The sequence below is a fragment of the Anguilla anguilla genome, chromosome 1 (genome assembly GCF_013347855.1).
Source record: "Anguilla anguilla isolate fAngAng1 chromosome 1, fAngAng1.pri, whole genome shotgun sequence".
Taxonomy (NCBI): domain Eukaryota; kingdom Metazoa; phylum Chordata; class Actinopteri; order Anguilliformes; family Anguillidae; genus Anguilla; species Anguilla anguilla.
The window spans coordinates 14,308,327-14,328,708 of record NC_049201.1 but is presented as its reverse complement, the minus strand read 5'-3'; the positions used below and the strand labels follow the sequence as shown (position 1 = coordinate 14,328,708).

Below are 20,382 nucleotides of genomic sequence, written 5' to 3'. Positions count from 1 at the left end.
TGTGTGTGCGTGTTAGTGTGTGTGTGTGTGTTTGTGTGCGTGTGTGTGTGTGTGCGTGTGCGTGTGTGTGTTTGTGTGCGTGTGTGTGTGTGCGTGTGTGTGTTTGCATGTGAGATGATTGCTGGACCAAGCAGTCTCACCGCAAAAAAAGTCACAGCAGATAACAGAAAGCAGTACTGGGAAGTGGTGCACAGAACCCTGCTATCCCAGCCCCTGTACCAGCAGCCCACGCAACCACAGTCCTCTTGTGACTCTGATCACGCGCGCGGACGTCTAACAGCCAGACCCTAAGGACAGCGCAAAGCAGAAATCAACAAGGAAAAAAAGAAAACAGTTTTTAAGGCCGAGTCATCGAAGCAATAAAACAGTAATGATTAAAGCACACAGTTCGGGGTGGAAATCACCCCCAGAGGGGTCGTGTGTTCTCTGTGAGGAAGCAATAGGCTGGGTCTGAAGGGGGGGGGGGGGGGCGGAAGCGTGACAGGCAGGCATCAGAGCAGGCCGACCCAGCGGAAGGCTTCGGGCACCAGGTAGAGGACGCTGAAGCCCACGGTGCCGTAGACGATGTACCGGTACGGCAGCTCCACCTCCATGTGGCGCCGGGCCTTGCGCACGTCGTCGCCGGGGACGCCGGCCAGGCGGCACACCAGCGGGATGGTCAGGGCCTTCATGACGGCGCGTATGAGCAGCAGGAGGGCCATGCCCAGGACGAGGCGCAGCAGGCAGAGCCCAACCAGGCCCGGGCCCAGCGGCGGCGGCGTCAGGGGCAGCTGGGACGGCGGCGGGTCGGCCATCACGCCCAGCCGGCGGTTGAGGTGCGAGGCCAGGGCGAAGCCGGCCCCCGAGCCCAGGATCTGCGCCGTGTCTCCACGCGACGTGCTCCACGTGTCCAGCGTGAAGGAGAAGAAGCCCATGCCCAGGTGCAGGGAGACGATGATGAGCGGCGCGTACTGGCACGTCAGGTTGAAGTTGTCGATCACGTCCAGCGCCGGCTGGAACACCACCAGGATCAGCATGCTGTACAGGAAGCCGGCGATGACGTCCTGCCCAACGGCAACAAAAAAAAAAACATCTTCACCATCTCCCCCGTCACATGACAAATCTCCACAACGATCAAGGAAACCCAGATTCCTCTCTGAATATTTGCCTTATCACACAAAAAGATGCACACATGTACACTATTTACAGAAAAAGTGAACAATTTATCTTGCAGCAACAACAAAAACTGCAGTAAGATCTGAAGAACATTCTGTAGGATTCCCTCCCACACATACAGTATAGTACTGCATTGACTCTCAGTAAGTGTCAGTGAAACGAACAACAAACACTCCACCATTACGAAGCTATTCGTGTATGCACAACAGGATATTCCTGCAGGTCTGCATTACTGTGAACTGGGGCTAAGACCAGTAAATATGCCTGAAAACGTGACAGAAAGGGAGTTGTATTTACACTGGATTTCCCAGGCTCAAGCTGAATTAATATTCTTCTCATACCAGTTGAGATAACAATTTTGAATGTGCTTAAAGGCACATATATTAGTCTTTGGGAAAGGGACAGGTAATGAAAAAACATGGAAATATCAAAATAAAGTCACATAATAGCCACTGAAGTTTTTATGACACTGGCTGCTCTCACCCCAGGCTGAAATTTGCAGTAAAACTATCTGCCGTTGCTCGCCTGTTTTGCCTTGGACTTTTGCCTGGGCATCGCCAGCCAGGAGTATGCACTTCTGCCCGCACCTGCCCTCCGCTGATGATGTCATTTCTCCGGAGGGCTGCGCTGACATCACCTTGAACACCGTGGCTCGTGACACATCAGCAAGCTGAGCCGTCTCAGTCCCTGCAGCTCCTGCCAGACGCTACCCAGCAATCATCCACTTTTCAGTGCCACTAAGGTCTCCTCTTACAGCTACAGGCAGCCAGCATTACTCAGCATTTAATACACAACCTGGTGTATGCTGGGATGTCATTTTCTTAAATAATGGATGGGCCACACCTATCTGGTAGCCTGTGCGCTCCTTCATTTACTTGTGCTGATTTACATTTTTTTCACTAGCCGTATATACACAGAAACGCAAATAGCAGCGCTAGTCTCCGAGCTTCACGGCTGCTCCACTTCAAAGGCTGCCAAAAGCCCGCGCCACACATGCTGATAGTTTGTCCAGATGTACATGAAAAGCAGCAGCAGCCCGACTGCTGAGTGGAAGATTAAACACTGTCTCTGACTGAGATTTATGGCCGGGAACAGAACAAGTCTCCAATCAAACTGAAGTAAAGGAAATCAGCTCATTATCTAGCGCAACCTTCCTTTATTCCGTTTCACTGTCGAGTCGCAAGACACTGCTTGACGAAGACCTGTCAAAACTGCGGCCAACCGCTTCAAAACACAAAAACCAGTTTAGTGGTAATGTGAAATGAGTGCTTCTGGGTCAGAATGAATGCAGAGAGCAGGTTGGTGAGGGATAATCATGCAGGCTTGTGAAGGGACCAGACCTCAGGAGCTGTCCCTGCCAGCGACTCCGCTCAGCTTCGTACGCAGCTAACCCAAGCGGAACGAGCCCACAGCCCGCCGCCACGCGACTCCTGACCGCCGCCGCGGCCGCGTGCCTGGGCGGGGCGCTCTCCCGCCAAACCCCCGCTGCCCGCCAGGCCGGGGATGAAGCGCTTTCCCCATCTGCCTCCACCTTCTAAGACTCAGTAACACGGTGTCTCCCGCTATTGTCTGGACTGGAGGCGTGGCGGTGTTTGTGCGGGACGGGTTCTTGTTTGAACACGTCTCTGTGCGCACTGGTTTGAGAGAGCACAGCGCTGCGTCTGCAGAATGTCAGCCTGACCGCGGTGGAGATAGTGTGACCTCGCGGGGGAGGGGGAGGGGCCCGTCCTGAGGGGCGGAGCCTAAAGGAGGCACTGCTCTCGCTTTATGTCAACGCGCAGACGGCGACGAAGTGGCAAGCCGCGGGGAAACCGAGGAGAAAGGGGAAGCGAGACACAGGATTCGACGTCGAAACCAAGGCGATGGGCCCGCATGCTTCTTTCCGCCCACTCTCCGGGGAAGGGGGGGGCGTGGGAGGAGAGGGGAGGGATTTCCGCGAGACAAGCATTGTTTTGTAGTTTCTCTCAGAGTGCCCTACCTTATCCGGCTCTGCTCTCCTCCACACTCTCAAGGGCATCTTCCCCTCACTGCTCCCCACCACACAGGACCGAGGCCAGGCCAGGGATCCACAAATCACCAACCCACCCCCACCCATCCGAGGATTCTGTCAAAAGTTTGTTTTGCACAGGCAAGGTACACTGCCACAGACTTCATAACGGCTACAACTATCAGCCCTCTCCACCCCTCTACCAACTGGATTCAATCAGCTTGTGACAAATGGCTCAGCCGACTTCCCCCGATTTGAGGCCTGCAATAGAGGCATGCTTGCCATTAACCCTTTAAGGTGTCAGATCACAAATGTGTGAATAGAATGTTCTTAACTCAACATTCTAAGGCTGATGTAACAATAAATACTGGTAACTGTAATCAATGGAGTTCTAGAGCACTGACTTTTGAATTTTGAAAAAATATTCCCAAGAACCTACACTTCAAAGGGTTAAACTGCACTCAGCACAGCACCAGTGTGATCCTGAAGAATGGCGATGCATATCCTATATTTTACATACACTGGGGAACTGACAGTGCAGCACTGCGGAGAGCAATATCCTATCAAAACCGCTGCTTCATGACCAATTGCTTTAATATTGTCTGTGGAAAAGGAGCGGAGATTGCACACTTCTTCCAAATACTGTCATTCATTTGCAAAAAAAAGGCAATTTCCCTGGTACACCACAGAAGGGCTCCTTAATACACATGAGAAAATATTCAGCAAGAGGATCATCACAATTTCTAACCTGATGCAATAGGAAAAAAGTTTCCAGCTGGCAGGTCTTCAGCCCCACAAACAGTGTGTTTGTAAACCATTTACACTGTAGCACTATGTTTACCGTAGAAGGAAATTCACCAGAAATGCATTAACTGTATACAGGCCATGCACTGTCAAGACCAGACCCAACAGTAATGGAGTTTGTGATAATTCAGAGGCAATGTTATGACTCCAAATTTAACCTTGCTTAATGTGTGACTGAGAGAATTTTCCTACATTTCTCTCCCAAGATCCTGGATACACCTAGATACACATAACCACAACAAGTGATACATTCCAGTGGATAATGTCGTAGTGTTCCTACAGTTAGAATGTTGAATATTCAAAGCAATTCTGCTAATAAATAGGCCGTTCAGACTGAAAAAGGCACTGTCTGGCACCATGTTACTTTTCATCCCCAGGCTGAGTGTATGGTATTAGGGTGCTGTCCAGCCATGCAAGTGCAATTCCTAATTAAGATCAATGCATTGCGTTAGAGATCCTAATTCTGTCGGGCTCTTCTGGCCCTTTAAATTTCCAGCGCAAAACACGGCGCGAGCTGGATCGCAGTTATAGCAAAAAGCTAAGCCATGCGCGCGACAGAATGCGTGCCTCGGGGCAAAATTTATAGTCAGAGGGGCACGAAGTGAGGCAGCAGCCACTGAAATTCAAATTCGAGGTCTGGACAAACTTTTACATGGACTCTTAAAATGCAAATACCCCGATACCCACAACTAAATTATACCTAAATTAATAAACTTGCTCATTTCCTTGAACAATAATGCCTAACTATGAATGTGGAAAAAAAACAGTTTGCTTGTTACATTTCCCACCCAAAAACCAGATTTTTAAAAAACAAGTCCAAAAACGCAACGTCCAATTTATTGAAGCGACTCTGGAAAAAACAAGCCCTAAGTTGCGGGTGTAATTATAATTAGGCTATTCTGGCTATATATACCCTGCCTAAGTACGCTGCGGTAACCGTAAAACAAGGACATCAACATTATGACGGTATACTGCACAAGCCTACTGCCGTGCACCATCCACTGATCCGACTCACACGTCAGTTCCATTTCTCCAAACAGAATATCGATGATACCTCAAACCAAGGTACATCTACTGACGCTGCAAGTCGGGTTCAGATCGTTTCGGGCGTTCTTCAAAATGCTGCAACACGCGGGCTCGGGCTAAAAAGATGCGAGCTCTGTTTGGGTCGGGCTGACATTTTTGGGCCCGTTTCAAGCTCTACATTACGTTATAATCACATTCCGGCATTTACGAGACGCTTTTATGCAGAGCTACTCATACGGATTGCATTTTTACGCACAATCCATTTTGCTGAAGCAATTCAGATTAAGCACCAGTTAGGAATCGAACAACCTTTGACTTACAAGCCGAGGTCCTAACCATTATAGTACATTGTCGTTATATACTGCAACGGTAGGCGTATTTCTACAACTTACATTGTTTAAAAAATCATAATTAAATCACTGATGAAATTACCAAAAAATTTTTTTTTTTACTTCAAAGCAGTTTAGGCAGATAAAATCGGTGGGGGAATGAAGACACACACACGGGCATAAACATTTATACCCTCGTACTCAGCAAACGGGCTGTGCACAACTGCGAGCCTGCACTGCCCCAGCTACTTAAAGCAGCCCTGTGCGCAAACCATATGCACGTGTGTGAGTGCTTGCATGTGCCTGTCTATGTGCTTAGTTTGCATGCATTTGTGCATGGACCTGCATGTGCATTGCTGCTGTGCATCCCAGCCATGCAAAAAAAGAAAAAAAAAAAAAACGGGTTCTCCAAGCCCGGGGCTGTACGTTTGTCTTTGCAGTGGTGTGTGAACCTCGGAGTGCTTCACTGTTAGGCGAGAGATTCCACAGATGGCCCAGGACATGAATCCAGCGCATACAGACCACTGCCTCTGCCTGCCTATTGCTCTCTGGTATTACATCCCATTCCCCTCAGTCACTGCTCTCTGACCCCAGAGCTCACCAGCCTCCACATGCCCTGTGCAGGAAGACTTTGGACACACACCTCACTTCTAAGCACCACAGCTGGGTTAGGGTAGAGTCCAGGTGCCTGCGTGTATGTGTGTGCGCATGCGTGTGTGTGTGTGTGTGTGTGTGTGTGTGTGTGAGTGCTTGTGTGTGAGTGTGTGTGTGTGGTAACATACTCCTGCAGGTGGCTGACCTACAGATCCATTTGGCCATGCTGACACACCACTCAGATCAGTCCCTATCAGATCAGATCACACCCTGAGCTTTTATTTATTAACCAGCAGGACCAAGTGTCATGTGCACCGCACAGCAACTCTGGAGCCCTGTGATAATGCCTTGCTTCAAAGCACACGTTAAGCGCAAGGCCTTCACAATGGCCCTTTGAAGTACAGACTCTGAGATAGCCCTCAAATGTTATGTTTACTTCCATTTTAATTTCATGTTTAAATAAGTCACGTTTCCTTAAGCACATCCTGTCATTAAAAAAAAAAAAAAACAGAAAAACAAATGCACACTTTTGACAGTACTCAACTATTATTACAGAGAACACTCCTTGCACTAAAAGAAGGTTCAAATCAATGAAATCAGCCTTTTATGTTATAGAAACACAGTTCCAATTATAGGCTCATATTCTCCATTTCAGTCCTGTAGTTTAGTTTCTGCTTTCAGCTGGTACAGGTTTAGGAAAACAGGACGTCCCCTCCCCCTTCCTCTCCTCCTCTCATCTTCGTTCCGTCTCACCAGCACCCTTGACCCTCTGTCCCCTACAGCAGGAGCCATTTTACATTACGCTGACAGAGGGGATCCCTGCAGTGTCAGGGTCCAAACAAAGAAGCTGGAGCCATCAGTTTACACTGGTTTAAAGACTGCACAAACTGCCTGTTATCACTACAGTTAGAGGCTTTATGGTGTAAATGATAAACAAACGTTATGCTTTTATTGCTGCTGCCATATTGTGCCCTGTTTCTTTGTTAATCAGTGTCATGATTCTGGGCACTTGGTCATTAAGAGGCATAAACACGTCCCTCGGCACAGCCTCTTCCTCATCCCGAGGAGCAGGAGTTGGAGCCCTTAATTACCTAACCAGATCGATTATCGGCCTTTATTGGCTGCAGTGTCAATGAGTTCCTGCTTCCCGATGAGAGAGAGACCAAACGAATCTACCGGATAAAAGGGTTAACAAAGGGTGGGGCACGTCCTGCCACAGAAGAGGGCTGTTTTCTTTGCACGGATTAAAAGTTCGCTGTAACACAGCACCAGCAAATTCTGAGGAAGAGTACGCGCAGGCGCCTTAGCGACAAACAGCAATTAACTTTCATAACCATCCAAAGCAAACAGCGAAGGAGCAACCGCAGTTCCAGGCCAGCGAGCAGCACAGAGCTGCATTGTGGGAAAGGGAGGTGTGGAGGGCAGAGAGGCCAATCTCCAACACAAACACCATTAAGTGCCATTAGGGCATGTCATTAAGGGCTTATTAGCTGGAAATGCAAGGCTCCACTTCCTCTATCACGAGGGTGGGTCAGGGGAGGTCAGTCTGGAGCCAAGCATTAGAGTAAAGCACAGGAATACAGGAGGTGTTGTGAGGGGTATTTAAGGGGCACTGGGCACTATACAGGGGATTTGACAGACAGTAAATTCAAAAGGAAAGCTGCCAGTGCATGTGCCGTGAAAGGCTGTTAGCCCAGAAGCCCAAAGTAAACAGATCTGCTAATCTATGATTCCGTTAGATACTGACCCACAGAGCTACATGACTACATATTAAAACTGGAAGAAAAAAAACATTGTATAATCACCATTACACAAGAAACTATTTCTGATTTAGTCAAATCCCACGTTAGTCACATGTTGTGCCTGTGACCTCACAGTGGCAGTGCTCGAACTGAGATGTTGCATATGGATTAAATAAAACTGAAATGATTTGGAGGGTAAAAGGAAGCACGCTCTTCTCAGCCAGTGAAGTCACTCTCTGTGGAACTGGACTCTCTGAAGTCACGGTTCCACACAGGCGTGACAGTGCAGCTCATTTCCCCACCAGACTGCTCACCCTGGCAACCCTCTCCAACGCGACGGCACGCTCTAGCCCGTGCCCTCCTGCGGAGCTGTGAGTGGGGAGGGGGAGGGGAGAGGGCGGGCGTGAAGTGGAGAGGTGGGGAGGGAGGAGTGAGGAAAGGGGAGTGGAGAGTGGGGGAGTAGGGAAGGGGTTCAGTTCAGGTTCCTCTGCCAGGGTGATGCAGCCAGCAGCTGTGATCTCCTCAGGTGACGAGCGGCCATCGCAGCAGCGACCCTCACAGTTGGAGGAGGAGCACAGAGGCTCAGCAGTTTGAGCGCCGCAGAGCAAACTAATGCAGACTAGAGTAGACAGGGGGCTCGGAAACGTCGATAGCGGAGCGAGCGTGAAGCGCAGCCAGCGGATGGCTGCGGAGGATGCCCGGCGCCATCAGCTCGACCCTGAGTAGGCCGGGTCAGCGGGACCACAGGCAGTGCTGACTCAACACCGTCTGGGGTTCAGCGTTATCCAGTCACTGCTTAGCACACCAAGCTGCGTGTCTTAATCAATGTGTCTTATGATGCAGACCTCAGCCACACACACCCGCCACTCATCTGTATTCAGACACCAGACAAATGAGCTCACTCAGAATTATGTCATCAGCCAGACGACATTCAAGGGGAAAAAGAGCTCCACTCTGGCAGTTTGGGAAGTACAAGTTTCAGCACACAGAATTAAGCGACTGTGCACAGATGGGAAAATAACACATTGAAGCTGCCCCCATATCTCAGCAATGAAGCTGAAATATGGAGAGAGATGAGCTGACAAGTAGGCCTTTGTGCCTAAAATACAGACTACCAGTTTATACCCATTTTAACTGTCCTTTTTTGTCTACTACAAGTCTGCAATGATTCTTGGTGAAATTGTGTGGGCAGTGCACCCTAAAATTTGGCTTAACTTTGGCTTGTCATGTAGCGTGTCAGGTTCTGCAAGTGAGGATAATTTATCTTCGCCTCAGGTCTCCTTCAAAGTTGCAAAGGCATGTCAAAAAAAATTATCTGACTCCTGACCAATGTTCACCAGTCACATGAGTGAGACACTGTGAACAACCAATGAAAAATAGCCATTCAATTACATAATCTGTTAGTTGGTCCTGCATAACCAAAGAGAAAAGAATGAGAGCTGGGAAATAAGATAACATTCTAGATATCTGAGCACCAAGCCCAAAATATGCACCGGACAAACGCTGATCGTTTTCCATGTGAACAGTTAGACTAAAAAATCGGAATTAGGTCAATGTCTCCAGAGTTTCCTAAATGTTTAGAGGCTAAGGCGGTTTGTCTGAAATGTGGGTATGACTTCATTATGTTTCATTGCAGGCTGCAGGCTGCAGGCTAGTTCTTGCGCAAGCTTTACGCAGAACCGCTTTTTCAGCAACAGGGCAGGGTAGTGCTCATACTGCTCACTGCGCCAGTGTTTCACAAGTAAAGTCCCGTGATTTTAGCATCCCTGCTGGACAGGAGCAACGATGCTGAAATTACTGAGCTCTGGGAAGTTTATGAGAATGTAATCCACCTGCAAGCAGCTATCACTGCGATCAACACCAGCAATAACAAGACCAGTTTACGGGAAAACTGAATGACTTTATGCTCCTGGAGTTATTGGAAGTGCTTTATAACATTACAGCATTAGTGGTAAATTGGTGGCATTATACGGTTCAGATCACTCACACTCAAATCTGCCCCCCCCCCCCCCCAATCCACATCCAGCCCTGGTTTTCTTTTCTCCCAAGTAATGAACTGAACATTTAGTGCTACTGACTGGCCAGACTGTCTTCACATCTGACTCCCAGGTAAAGGGAGGGTGGAAAACCAGAAGTTCTCGCCCCTCGAGGGCCGTGATTTCAGTAACAGGTTTATACATTCCAGCGGTGGTAGGGTATAATTACCCGAATACTTGTGGAGCCTGCCTGCCCAGACTCCCCCAGTTCTGTAAATGTGGGTTCAGCCGCAGCACGCTCAATTCTCTAGAATTAGTGAGAATTCAGAGAACTTCTGTGGAAGTGCAGGTATTCATCAGAACAGAAAGGGTGCAAGACTGAACTTCATTACACCAAGAAGCACTTTCAAGAGTGTCGGCACTCCGCAGCGAGTGAGAGCCATAGACCCACCCCCCCTCCACCCCAGCCCTCCATCGATCCCCCTCAGCTCCCTCCCCCCCAGCAGCATCGCTGTTATAATCCCACCAAAAATTTAACTGGAAATCTTCTCTCCGCTGTGCTTCCTTTTAAGGAATAAGCGTACTGAGACAGCCATTTACAGTTACAAACGCAAATGCTTCTCTGACCTCCTGCTCTGTAGGGGGCTTGGGTTCTTTCCGTTTCACATGTGAAACTGTCTGCACTGCGACTCTAAAGGCTGCTGGGTAATCCGCTCCTAAATGCTCATTTCAAGAGAGGCATGATTTAAAAAAACGCTTACCTTAACAAAAAAAGAGTACCAATCCTACCGAGAGCTGCTTTCAACACAGTTAAGTGCAGTTACAACATAGAGCAAAAGCCAGTAGTTTACCAGGTTTTCCAGCCAGTTCAGACATTTACATAAAAAGGGGCAAGTCATGGCTGGTATAACGTGAGTTTAAAGCAAATATCCTATATTTCACTGCAGGTAGGGCCAGACACGCAGAGGTCGACAGCAGAAGCTGTACCTCCGTAATTCTACAGACTCAGCCTGAGAGGGTCTCAGCCTGGTCCCCTTAGTCCTGCTGCCCTCACCAGCCGAACAGAGACCCAGCTAAGGCAACCTGCCGCTCTGTGTACGTGCTCAGGGGGGCCCACACAGCTTGTGCGGGACAATCAGGTCACATTTACTTGTCCCGCTAACACACACACGGAGGGCAGCGGGGGGGGGGCAGCGGGGGGGCAGCGTGGGGGCGCGTCAGTGCAGTGCTCGTACCAGGAAACGTGCTGCAACAGTTCCAGAGGTGAGAGCGACCGCAACAGTGGCTGGCCAAAAGCCAAAAGCACATCTCCACGGAACACAAGCCATGCATTCATTCACACGTTCAAAAAGTATGTAGTGAAATGGTGACTCTTAGGGTTATCTCATCGCTCCATTTTCAGACAGGGCGATTGTAATTCTCTGGTGTGCTTTACCCTGAGCTCTGAGAGACAGGGTCTGCTGGGTAGTTCAGACTAAAACACTGAGTGGCTCCAGCCAGCTTTTAGCGATGAAAAGCATGTCATCACCAGACCACCAGCACAGAGCTCCATTCCAGCCCCCCCAGGCTGCCCGCGCTGGCCGGCCCTGGCTCCGTCTGATTGGCCACTGTCCTAATTGCCCGCGATCCTCTGGTCAGGTGGAGAATGAAGAAGCCATTACTCCTACCAGACCCCATGGCTTCAGGCTCACTGGCTACAGGCCAATCCGCCTTTTAGAAGAAGCCAATGGGGACTGAAGAGATCACATATTTTCCTCAATTAAGCCCTGTAATTTGAACCAGCGATGGACAATGTGACCCCCCACCCCCTCCCCGCCCCATCTTGAGAAGGAGGCGTATTTAAAAGTGGGGGGCGGGGGGGGGGTATGAGTGCTCTCTGCTCCCCTCGGTCTCCAGGGTGATTCTGGGCGCCCTGCCTCGGGGTGGTGGGTTAATGACGCTGAAGGAGACGCCGACTCACCAGGATGGAGTGCATGCCCATGTAGATTCGGCTCAAGCAGACGAGGATGGACCAGCTGAAGGACAGCACCAGGCCCAGCATGAAGGGGTACTGCGGGAGAGAGAAGAAAGATGGAGGGAAAGGGCGGAGAGAACAGAGGGAGAGAGGGAAATGTGGTCACTCGGTTACAGTCCTGCAGCTGGCAAATTACGTGGACCGCAGGCCAGAGCTAATGTCTTTTGCTACCCTCATGTGCATCCAACACAGCTGCAGGCTTGATCATTCATCTTCTGCCAGTAGCCAATGCACTGCACGACTGCATTCATATTCTAGTCAGGGAATTCTGCATTACCACGAAGGATCATTAATTTCAAGGATTTCTGTATGCTCCAATAAATGCTGGATATTCTCTAGCTTGTAGATAAATGGCAAGGCTAGATGGTTCTAAATAGCCAAGTTTCAGCCTCATGTATTTTTGTATTCTTCTGTAATTAAATGCTGAGGATGAACCTTTTCAGGACAGGTGCAAACAGATGTTCGAACATATGATTTCATTTAACATAATATGTATCAAGTTATTCACAGTCTAGCTGTCTGTTTCTCTCACACTCTCTCTCTCTCTCTCTCTCACACACACACACAGTATGAAAGGAGTGAAGCTTATTAAGGGAAAGGAAAGAGTTTGTGCTGGGTAGGATGAAGCAGTGTTTCTCCAGAGACATCACAGCTCTGGCAGCACTTCTGGGCCTGAGACCCACCATCTTCTCCAGACGTTGGTAATTAGCGACTGTATTACCCTGTAACAGTGCAGTAAATACAGCCACTGTGTTTTGGAACAGAATGTACACCCGCTGTATAACATAGGCTAATGTTCTGTGCTGCTAGCAGTCCAGATGAATTGTACCCTATGATGATATAACCAGGAAACATTGCTTTCCCAATGCAGGCCTCAGTCTCAAAGTGGAATGCAGCTGCTCGCTTGAATGACTCACATACAGTAAATCTGATTTTGTAGAGCATTTTCTGAACTCAAATAGTAAAAAACAGTAGCACAGTTGTCTTCATTGACAATTCAGATCTGTTAGCCTTTACGAAAGACCAGAAGTAGTCCAAAAGGTTCTACCTAGCACACTCAATCTTAGTCTGGAATTCTGACCATGGGTATTTGTTCCTGCCCGTTTGTTAAACAAATGAGTGAATGTAATAATATCAGAACCGGCACCAGCTACACTGTAAAGGCTATCACAGCCAATGACAGTATCTACACTGTCAGCACTGGAAGGCAGCCTGCTGTATATAACTAAGCTCGAATATTGGAAACCATTCAGTTCTCTCGATGCGCAAACTACATAGCAAGACTGCTAATAAAAAAAGGAAACACTCCAGGAACAGGAAATGTGTCATCTAGAAAATTTTATCGTCTGTATGACATAAGAAATACACCTTTAGCCTACATTACTAGCCTACATAACAATGCTACACAAGTACGGTTTGAAACTTTACCCTTTCAAATGTGTGGCTAAATGCTTGCTAGAAACTGACTCAGCACTTCAATTTCTGAAAACATTGATGTGGTGATCTAGAGTAACCCTAACTGCTACCTAAATAAAAGAAGTAACTATGTTAAATGCTGCAATCATTGTTTGCTCTACAGAATTTCATGATACACATTGCTTTGTTAGCTATAAGCAGCTAAATACTAACTGTGGGTCAGTAGTCAATAAACAAACCCAGGGTTGTCTGCCATTAGCACCCATCCAAAAAAAAATGTCATCACTACAATGTAGTGACAATGCCTCATGGCTGGAGCTTCTGCTCCCTGCACCCTGGAGACCCGAGTTAATCCTAATTCCCAGATTTTAAAAACCCTTCTGGCTCCTCTGAACTCCTCTAAAGCTGAACTGGGCATGCTCCCTGGTGTGGGTTCCATATGGAGCTGCAGGGACAGATGGAAATGTGCTAGTGGGAGAAGAACAAAAATGGATAACCACATCAAAGGAAGGCCCTCCTCACCCAGCCATCTGCACTGACCAGCTCACGCTGTCATCCACACTGACCTCGGCCAGTCATCCACATTTCCTCTTCACCCAGCCATCCGCCCTGGAGTCAATAGCCAACACTAGCGTTAACGTGCTCGGTCAACCATCCGCATTGACCTTTTAACTCAGACATCTTCACCGGCTTCCAACCACAGCCATCCGCACTGACCCTGTGACCCCGCCATCCGTCCCATCCTCCAATCACAGCCAGGGCTGGGAACCTCTCCCTGAGCACGGGCCTCAGCGTATGGGGGCTGTGTGGGGGAGAGGGGGGCCTCCTGGGAACCTGCTGCTCCCCACTCACACACACTGATCATTTAGGTCAGATCCAGTCAACCCAGGGTGAGCGATCACACTGTTTAATGAGGACAGATTCTGGAACATCCTCGCTGGGACACACACAGAACGACATACAGAGACTCTTACAAACCAAAGTCTTTGCCCATCATGCCTTCTATATACAGAGGGGTAGAACAGCCACAAAACACTGTGGCTCAGGACATAAGGACACTCTCGTCGCTCAGATCTCACAGGCACCATGTGGGCACACGGAGCAAAAGAAGAGGTTATACTGTTTTCTGGTACTCTGTGGAAAACCTTTTAACGAGGTCAGTTGGGCCAAAGTACATTCTGACTACAGACAGACACACAAATTCAGACTCCTACTCAACCTGGCCCCTTTCACCTTCTCAATCAGACGGAGGCCAGCTTGGCCCAGCGCAGTGAGTGGGTGAGTGGGATGCAGAGCACCGGGACTGCTGATGTTTGCAAGCTGTCTGAAAGCCTTTTGTGCTCCTCTCTTCACTATGGTTTCAGTGTTTGGGGTTTAGCTCTAATTTCTTTTCAGCAGTCCCTTTGACCCTCCATCTCCCAGGGAGCACTCAGCACTCCCCCCCACCCCTTCACTGAGACAGCCCAAATCCCAGAGACGTCATTCTACCAAACATTCTGCACGATATATTTCCAACAGCAGCATGAACCCTGTCTCCCTTGTGCACCTACGGCTGAGACAGACCGAGAGGAATACACCCTAGATTCATCTACCGCTGGATGTTGCTTTTGGCGGACACCCAAAGAGCGTTGTTCGTGTTCCTGTCCTAAAACAATTTCACGGACGAGCGCTCCCTTCGAGCGCGGAGCTTGTTTCCACGGCCCGCGCCAGTCCCAGACACGGTGGCCTCAATCTATGCGGGCCGGCGGGGTCAAAGGTTCACATTCGAGAGGCTGGGGAAAGCATGCGGGGGAGGCTGCATTGTGCTCACGGATTAGAGCGCAGCCGGCTCACAGGCAAAAGCACGGCAGCCCGTTAGCCTACAGCCAGCTGCGCTAAACTCTGCTCATTGTCAGTGGGGAACAGGGGTGGGTGGGAAATGGCTATTTCGTATCACACGTGTGCCATAACCTTCTTCTAACCGAGGCAGAGAGCTCATCTACGGAAACCCATTAGCTATCCGTGAGGACCCTCACCGAGGGCCGTGGGCTAATTTGGCAGGCTTCCCGCGCCAAAGAGCTGCACCGCGGTCGCTACACGGCAACCTCCAGCGGCCTGTTATGAGGCTGTGGGTTGCTTTCAGCTTCTTACAGAGCAGGATTAGGACTGGCTTAATGAAGCTGCGGTAAAAACGCACAAAGTCCAAAAGGGATAGTCACGTGGGCCAGGGGCAGCTTGCGCTTCCTGACGAGACTGTGAGCTTGGCTAATGACCACCCACACACAGGCCGGCTCTGGCTCTCTCACCAAGCCTCCTGGGGCTACAGCAGGGCTGAGAGACCGGTACACTCCGGACTAGAGACGAGGGGTGCTGAGCAGTAATAAATCAGTCAACCTTACCTGAACTGATATGGCACCCTTAGCAAATCGACCCAGACAGCACAAAATAGAAACGTAAGTGGAGCGGGAGAGTAATAAAAATTCAACAATCAAGTTGAAAATGAAACATGAATGCATCAAAAACAGGAAGACGACTTTTGTGAAAGGGAGACTCGAAGAAAGGGAGACTGTTTGTTTCAAACGAACAGGCAGCAAAGCATTGTTCTCATTCATGGGTGAGAACAATGCAATGTGAGAATAATTATTTATTTAATAAGTGGACACCACTGTTCACACATTTCTTTTACTGGCAACACAGTAATTGTCAAATCTTTCTAAGGTTTCCGGAAGTGACGACCCACTGAGAATAGGCTTTTCCTTTGAGCGTGAGCTGACGGAAAGGGATCAAGCCAAAAACATGGAAGTTCAGGACCAAGAATAGTGGGACATATTGTTTCATAAAACCTACAGAAGTTTGCTGCCACTGTTCTTTTGAACAGATTCCAGAAAGGAGAATTCATTGATGAGAAAATGCTGCAGAACATCTTCAGGATATTACTAGTCAACAATACAAAGAAAAACAGCTGTTGTCAGCATAGCTGTGTGTCCTTATCAATTTTTAGGTTGATGATGCAATAAAATAAAAACACGCTGAATCCACTGAACCAAAATGCGTGATTAAACTATTCAAGAGATAAAAGAAAGCCACCTTAATTTTTCACCCCAGAGAAGCTATTTCTTCATGTCCAATTTGCACAGGACCAGTATAAGCAGTCCATACACTGTCCTAATAAACAGCAATATACACGTTTAGTGCATTAGAGTTAGGAAGCTGTGGAAATCTTGGAAATCCCCAGTTCTTGACAGTGGACAGAGCCCATAATATCAGCGGCGGTGCCGGAAGCGAACAGCGACGGCCGGCACCTTCCGGTCACCTTGCCGTGATCGAGACATCAAAGCCGAGGACCTCTTTTCATCACAGACCTGCGAGTGCCGTCTCAAGGGGCGGACGCAGCCGGAGAGTTGTGGGGGGGAAAGGGGGGTGCTTTCCACTGCCAGCCACTGAGATTAGAAATCCCCTCACCCTTCAACCAATCAGGCGGAACGCAAGGGTCCCCGAGCTACACGCTTTTCTATTGCAGCTGTCCAAAAACACTGGGGGAAAGCAAACGTGTTGATAACAAAACATAACTGCAACACATTAAAGGCTGAATTATGGTCCAGTTGTAATAGCTGCGGTTCCAACAGCCCTCCGATGATATGTGTTCAAACTGTTTGAAACATGACCTGCCTCTCTCAATTCCCTCAGATGGATAAACATCTGTGTTCTGTTACTGTACAAGGGAGGGGGGGTTCTCAGTCTGCCATGCATCCCAAATTCCTGCAGAGGCCTGTCATTGCTGTGGAATTCCATATCCCTGTGAGGCGCAGTACAGGAACCAAAGGACAACAAACTAAACAAGAGGAGGGGGACTACAGAAGGGCAAGGCAATGAAAGCTGAACAAGTAAAAAGTGGGGTGAAGTGTTTCCTTTTAGTCTGCCTACATTTCACCCCAGTAATCACGGGCATAGGGGGCTTTTGATCTACCTGAATGCACATCACAGCCGCCTTTCAGGTCACCTTAGTGTGTCTTAAGCGCCAAAGCATTAAAGAGGGCTTCTGTCATACAGAAACCACGTGCAAGAAGTGAAAGGGAGTTTATCAGGGCCAACGCACACAGGCTAATTAGCCTAATCTCTTCCCCCGACTCCACACTCCACTGCGCAATCTAAAGCACCCGAGATACGATCGGACGTGCTGAGGTCGTGCGCACGCAGGTACTCCTGGTAACCACGCAGCACAGCTTAGATGCATTGTAACTACGGAGCTGATCTTTCAAAAGTAATTATCCGGTTCTCCGGCCAAAAAAAAGAAAACCGCTCAACAACATGACATAAGCAGTCACAGTTGACATTGGGAGATTGGGTGACCTCCAACTTTACAGCAGCACAGATAATTGGGGTCCTGCGTGTTCTTTGGTTCCCCTTTATTACCTCTGCTGGCACACAGAGTAGACTCTGCAAAATCCCCTCCCCCCTTCCCCCTTCATGACAAGATTGCGACTGTGGTCTGGAGATGACTTCTGGAGAGTGTTTTCTGCCAGCCCGTGCCCCAGGACAGCTCAGAGGGAAAAAGGGAACTTTCTGTGAAAGTGGTTTCTGCTCTACTCGCTGCTTCCTCAGTCCCAATCGGAGGGTGTCGGCACAGAGAAGCATTTATGCTATATCAGTACCCAGTTCAGGCTGAAAGAATAATTACCCAAACGACCACCAGAAAACCCACCCCAACCTATCCTGAAAGGTTAATGAGGTGTTTGAATAAAGGGTTTAATAGCAAGAGGTCGAGATTCGCTTGTCTCGTATGCGTCCAATGGCTGTTAAAATAAGGAATTATTGGCAATATCAATAATGAAAGTTGTGATGAAATTAGATTGAAGTGATTGAAAGTCAAAGAGAATTGTGCATCAGGCTGTTGTGTTCCCTACGCAGCTCTCACAGCCTAACCTACTGGGAGAGGTTCCCATATCACTTGGACTCTGGTGGGCAGTGCAGTGATTGCCCTCTCTTTTGGATATCCAGATAAGGCACACTGTGCGATGGTTACATACTAAGCCCTCAGGTGCTTTCTGTGCCATGGGTCAGTAGTGTGTGTGTGTGTGTGTGTGCGTGTGTCTGTTCCAGGAACGTACTAGAAAAAAGTCTGCAACTGGCTGGAAAGAAATGGAGCACTGGAGTGTCCTAATCATTGTATATCCCACTGCCATACAGAATTAAAATGCATCAAGCCACAGGTGGGCGGGCTGCACCACTCACCACAAGCCAACCATCATCGCTTATTGGCCACAGATAAGCAGGTGAGAGCAAGTTTTTCATTCAGCTAAACATTTGTTTTGCCTGCTTTGTGTTCCAGTTCAGTGCCCTATTCAATGTCAGAACACAAGCAAATAAAAGGATACAGCTCTGAAAACTGAATGTGTACGGAATGACTCATGGACATATTAAAACTTCAGAGTGAAAAAAAAAATCAATAAGATTAACAGTATCTTATAACAACTAAACCTGAAATGAATCAGATTCACAAGTTTAAACTAACATCTAATATAAAGAATCAAACGTTTTGCCAGCAGGACAGTGGCTTTTGTTTAGTTTTTAAAAAATGGCATAGCTTTACCTCCCATCGACTGTAAGTAAGTAGGAATAGCTCAAAGGGTATAGCAGTTCCAGCCATGGCGTGCGTTGAGGGCATGCTATACTCCGAGTTGTAGAACATCTCCACTTTGACCACGGGCGGCGAGGCCGGACGAGACCACCGGATGATGTCTTTGGTGCACTGACCCAGGTACATGACCCACACCCAGACGATCATCAGCCTCCGACACACATAGGCGTCAACGTTCCAAGCGAAGAAAGGGAAAAATGTGATGTAGAAGAGTTCATTCCCCAGTTCGGTTCCGACAGTGAACAGGTAGTATAAAAACTTATTCTCGATTAAGAATTCCTGCCCAGTATCACCAGTCAGTGAGTTCTTGCGCATGGGTTTTACTGCGCTCCTGTTTTTGGAACTCTCGTTCTGACTATCAGCATCCTTTGTTGAAATGCGGTCCACCCCGCAATCGTTAGTTGGGTTTTCCGACGCCGATGCACTGGTGACACCAGAGCAAAAAGTGTATCCCCCAGTCTCTCCAGCTCCGACATTCAGACCTGTCCCGTTCAAAAGGCCGTTTTTACAGCCATCCTGCTCCGTACGAGTGCCAGTCGCGGTGTTTTTCCTCTGTCGATGACCGTCGGTAACTTTCTCGCTACCTGCGTAAATGTCATAATTGTCACTTTCACCCTCGCAGTGCTTAATACAGGTTCCGTTGTAAAGTTGCTCCTGTTCATGCGTTTTTTCTGTTGAAATCCCAGAAAATGTCCCAATCACACCACAAATCTTCTGAAACCTTGCTACGTGATGTGGATCTTCCAGATTTTTGCAAAGTTGCGTAAATCTTGTTTTCGCATTACTTGCCATATCTATTAGACCCATGTTAAAGTAATAAAACACGATCGCAGTGCCTCACCCAACACAAGTTGAGCTAACTTAGCTAACAAGCAAGGGTTCTCAGATTGGCTACTTCGCTGCCGCGAAACATACGATGTGCAAGCTAGCTACCTCTAACGTTTGCTAGCTAAGCTTACTTTACTGTAAAAGAGTTTTTACTGAAAATAACAAGAACAAATAAAATATTATATCACCCAATCCCTTCCACGTACAAATATCAGTAAAGTTATATATACGGAATCCAGCCAGGATAACTTCAGTTTTATAGAGTTCAAGGCGTGTACTCCGTCGCTCCGCACACTGCTATTTTTAAAAAAAATATCCGGTAAATTAACTGACAGGCTGCTCCGCGAGGAAAGCAAACGGGGACGCGCACGTATGGCTGACGAATGGACGAATAGAATACCCGCGTGGAATTGAACTAGTGCGCTTGCGCTCAGTCGATTTCAATGTCATCTACGCGCGCATTGATTCCGACATGAGTTTATCTGTGTGCTCAGAATGTTCATATACCAAATAATTGCAAACGTGTTCTAAAATCCTTTTTATATTTTATGGGACAAAAGAATAAATAAAGGATACAACAACAAGTACACAGAGTCAAGCACACAAGATGAGTATTTTGCAGGTGGGAGATTGAAGAGCCTACAAAAAAGATTTAAAAGGAAATTTTAAAAAGACTTCAAGGTACATTCTCTGATCAGACTTTTTGAAGATAACATATAAAGGTGACTTATATAAAAATGTAATACTATGAATGTGAAATTTGTCAAGAATAATAAGTACAGTAGTTGTGTGCTGTTTATGACTGAAGAAATATGGATGATCAAAGATCAATATTAAATCATTTTCTTTAAGCCAACCCTATTTTCCAAAATGTGTTTTCCAGTTTTTGTGACA

The 20,382-nt window shown here is 48.0% G+C and overlaps 1 protein-coding gene across 1 annotated transcript; it reads right to left on the bottom strand.

The window, feature by feature from the left end:
* Positions 1-53: 53 nt before the first annotated feature.
* sgpp1 (sphingosine-1-phosphate phosphatase 1) lies at positions 54-19,861 on the bottom strand. Its single transcript, XM_035396051.1, has 3 exons — positions 18,613-19,861; positions 11,574-11,663; positions 54-1,043 (listed from the first exon to the last, which is right to left on the bottom strand). The coding sequence occupies exons 1-3, from the start codon at positions 19,465-19,467 to the stop codon at positions 492-494; spliced, it is 1,497 nt and encodes a 498-aa protein (XP_035251942.1). The 5' UTR covers positions 19,468-19,861; the 3' UTR covers positions 54-491.
* Positions 19,862-20,382: the final 521 nt, after the last annotated feature.

Bases quoted from the DNA above. Each gene is read 5' to 3' on its own strand.
- sgpp1 (XM_035396051.1), bottom strand. From the start codon at position 19,467: ATGGGTCTAATAGATATGGCAAGTAATGCGAAAACAAGATTTACGCAA. The intron at 11,664-18,612 runs GTAAAGCTATGC...TCTCTCCCGCAG, and splicing joins TTACTTACAGTCGATGGGAG to TACCCCTTCATGCTGGGCCT. The intron at 1,044-11,573 runs GTGAGTCGGCGT...GCCGTTGGGCAG, and splicing joins TGGGCATGCACTCCATCCTG to GACGTCATCGCCGGCTTCCT.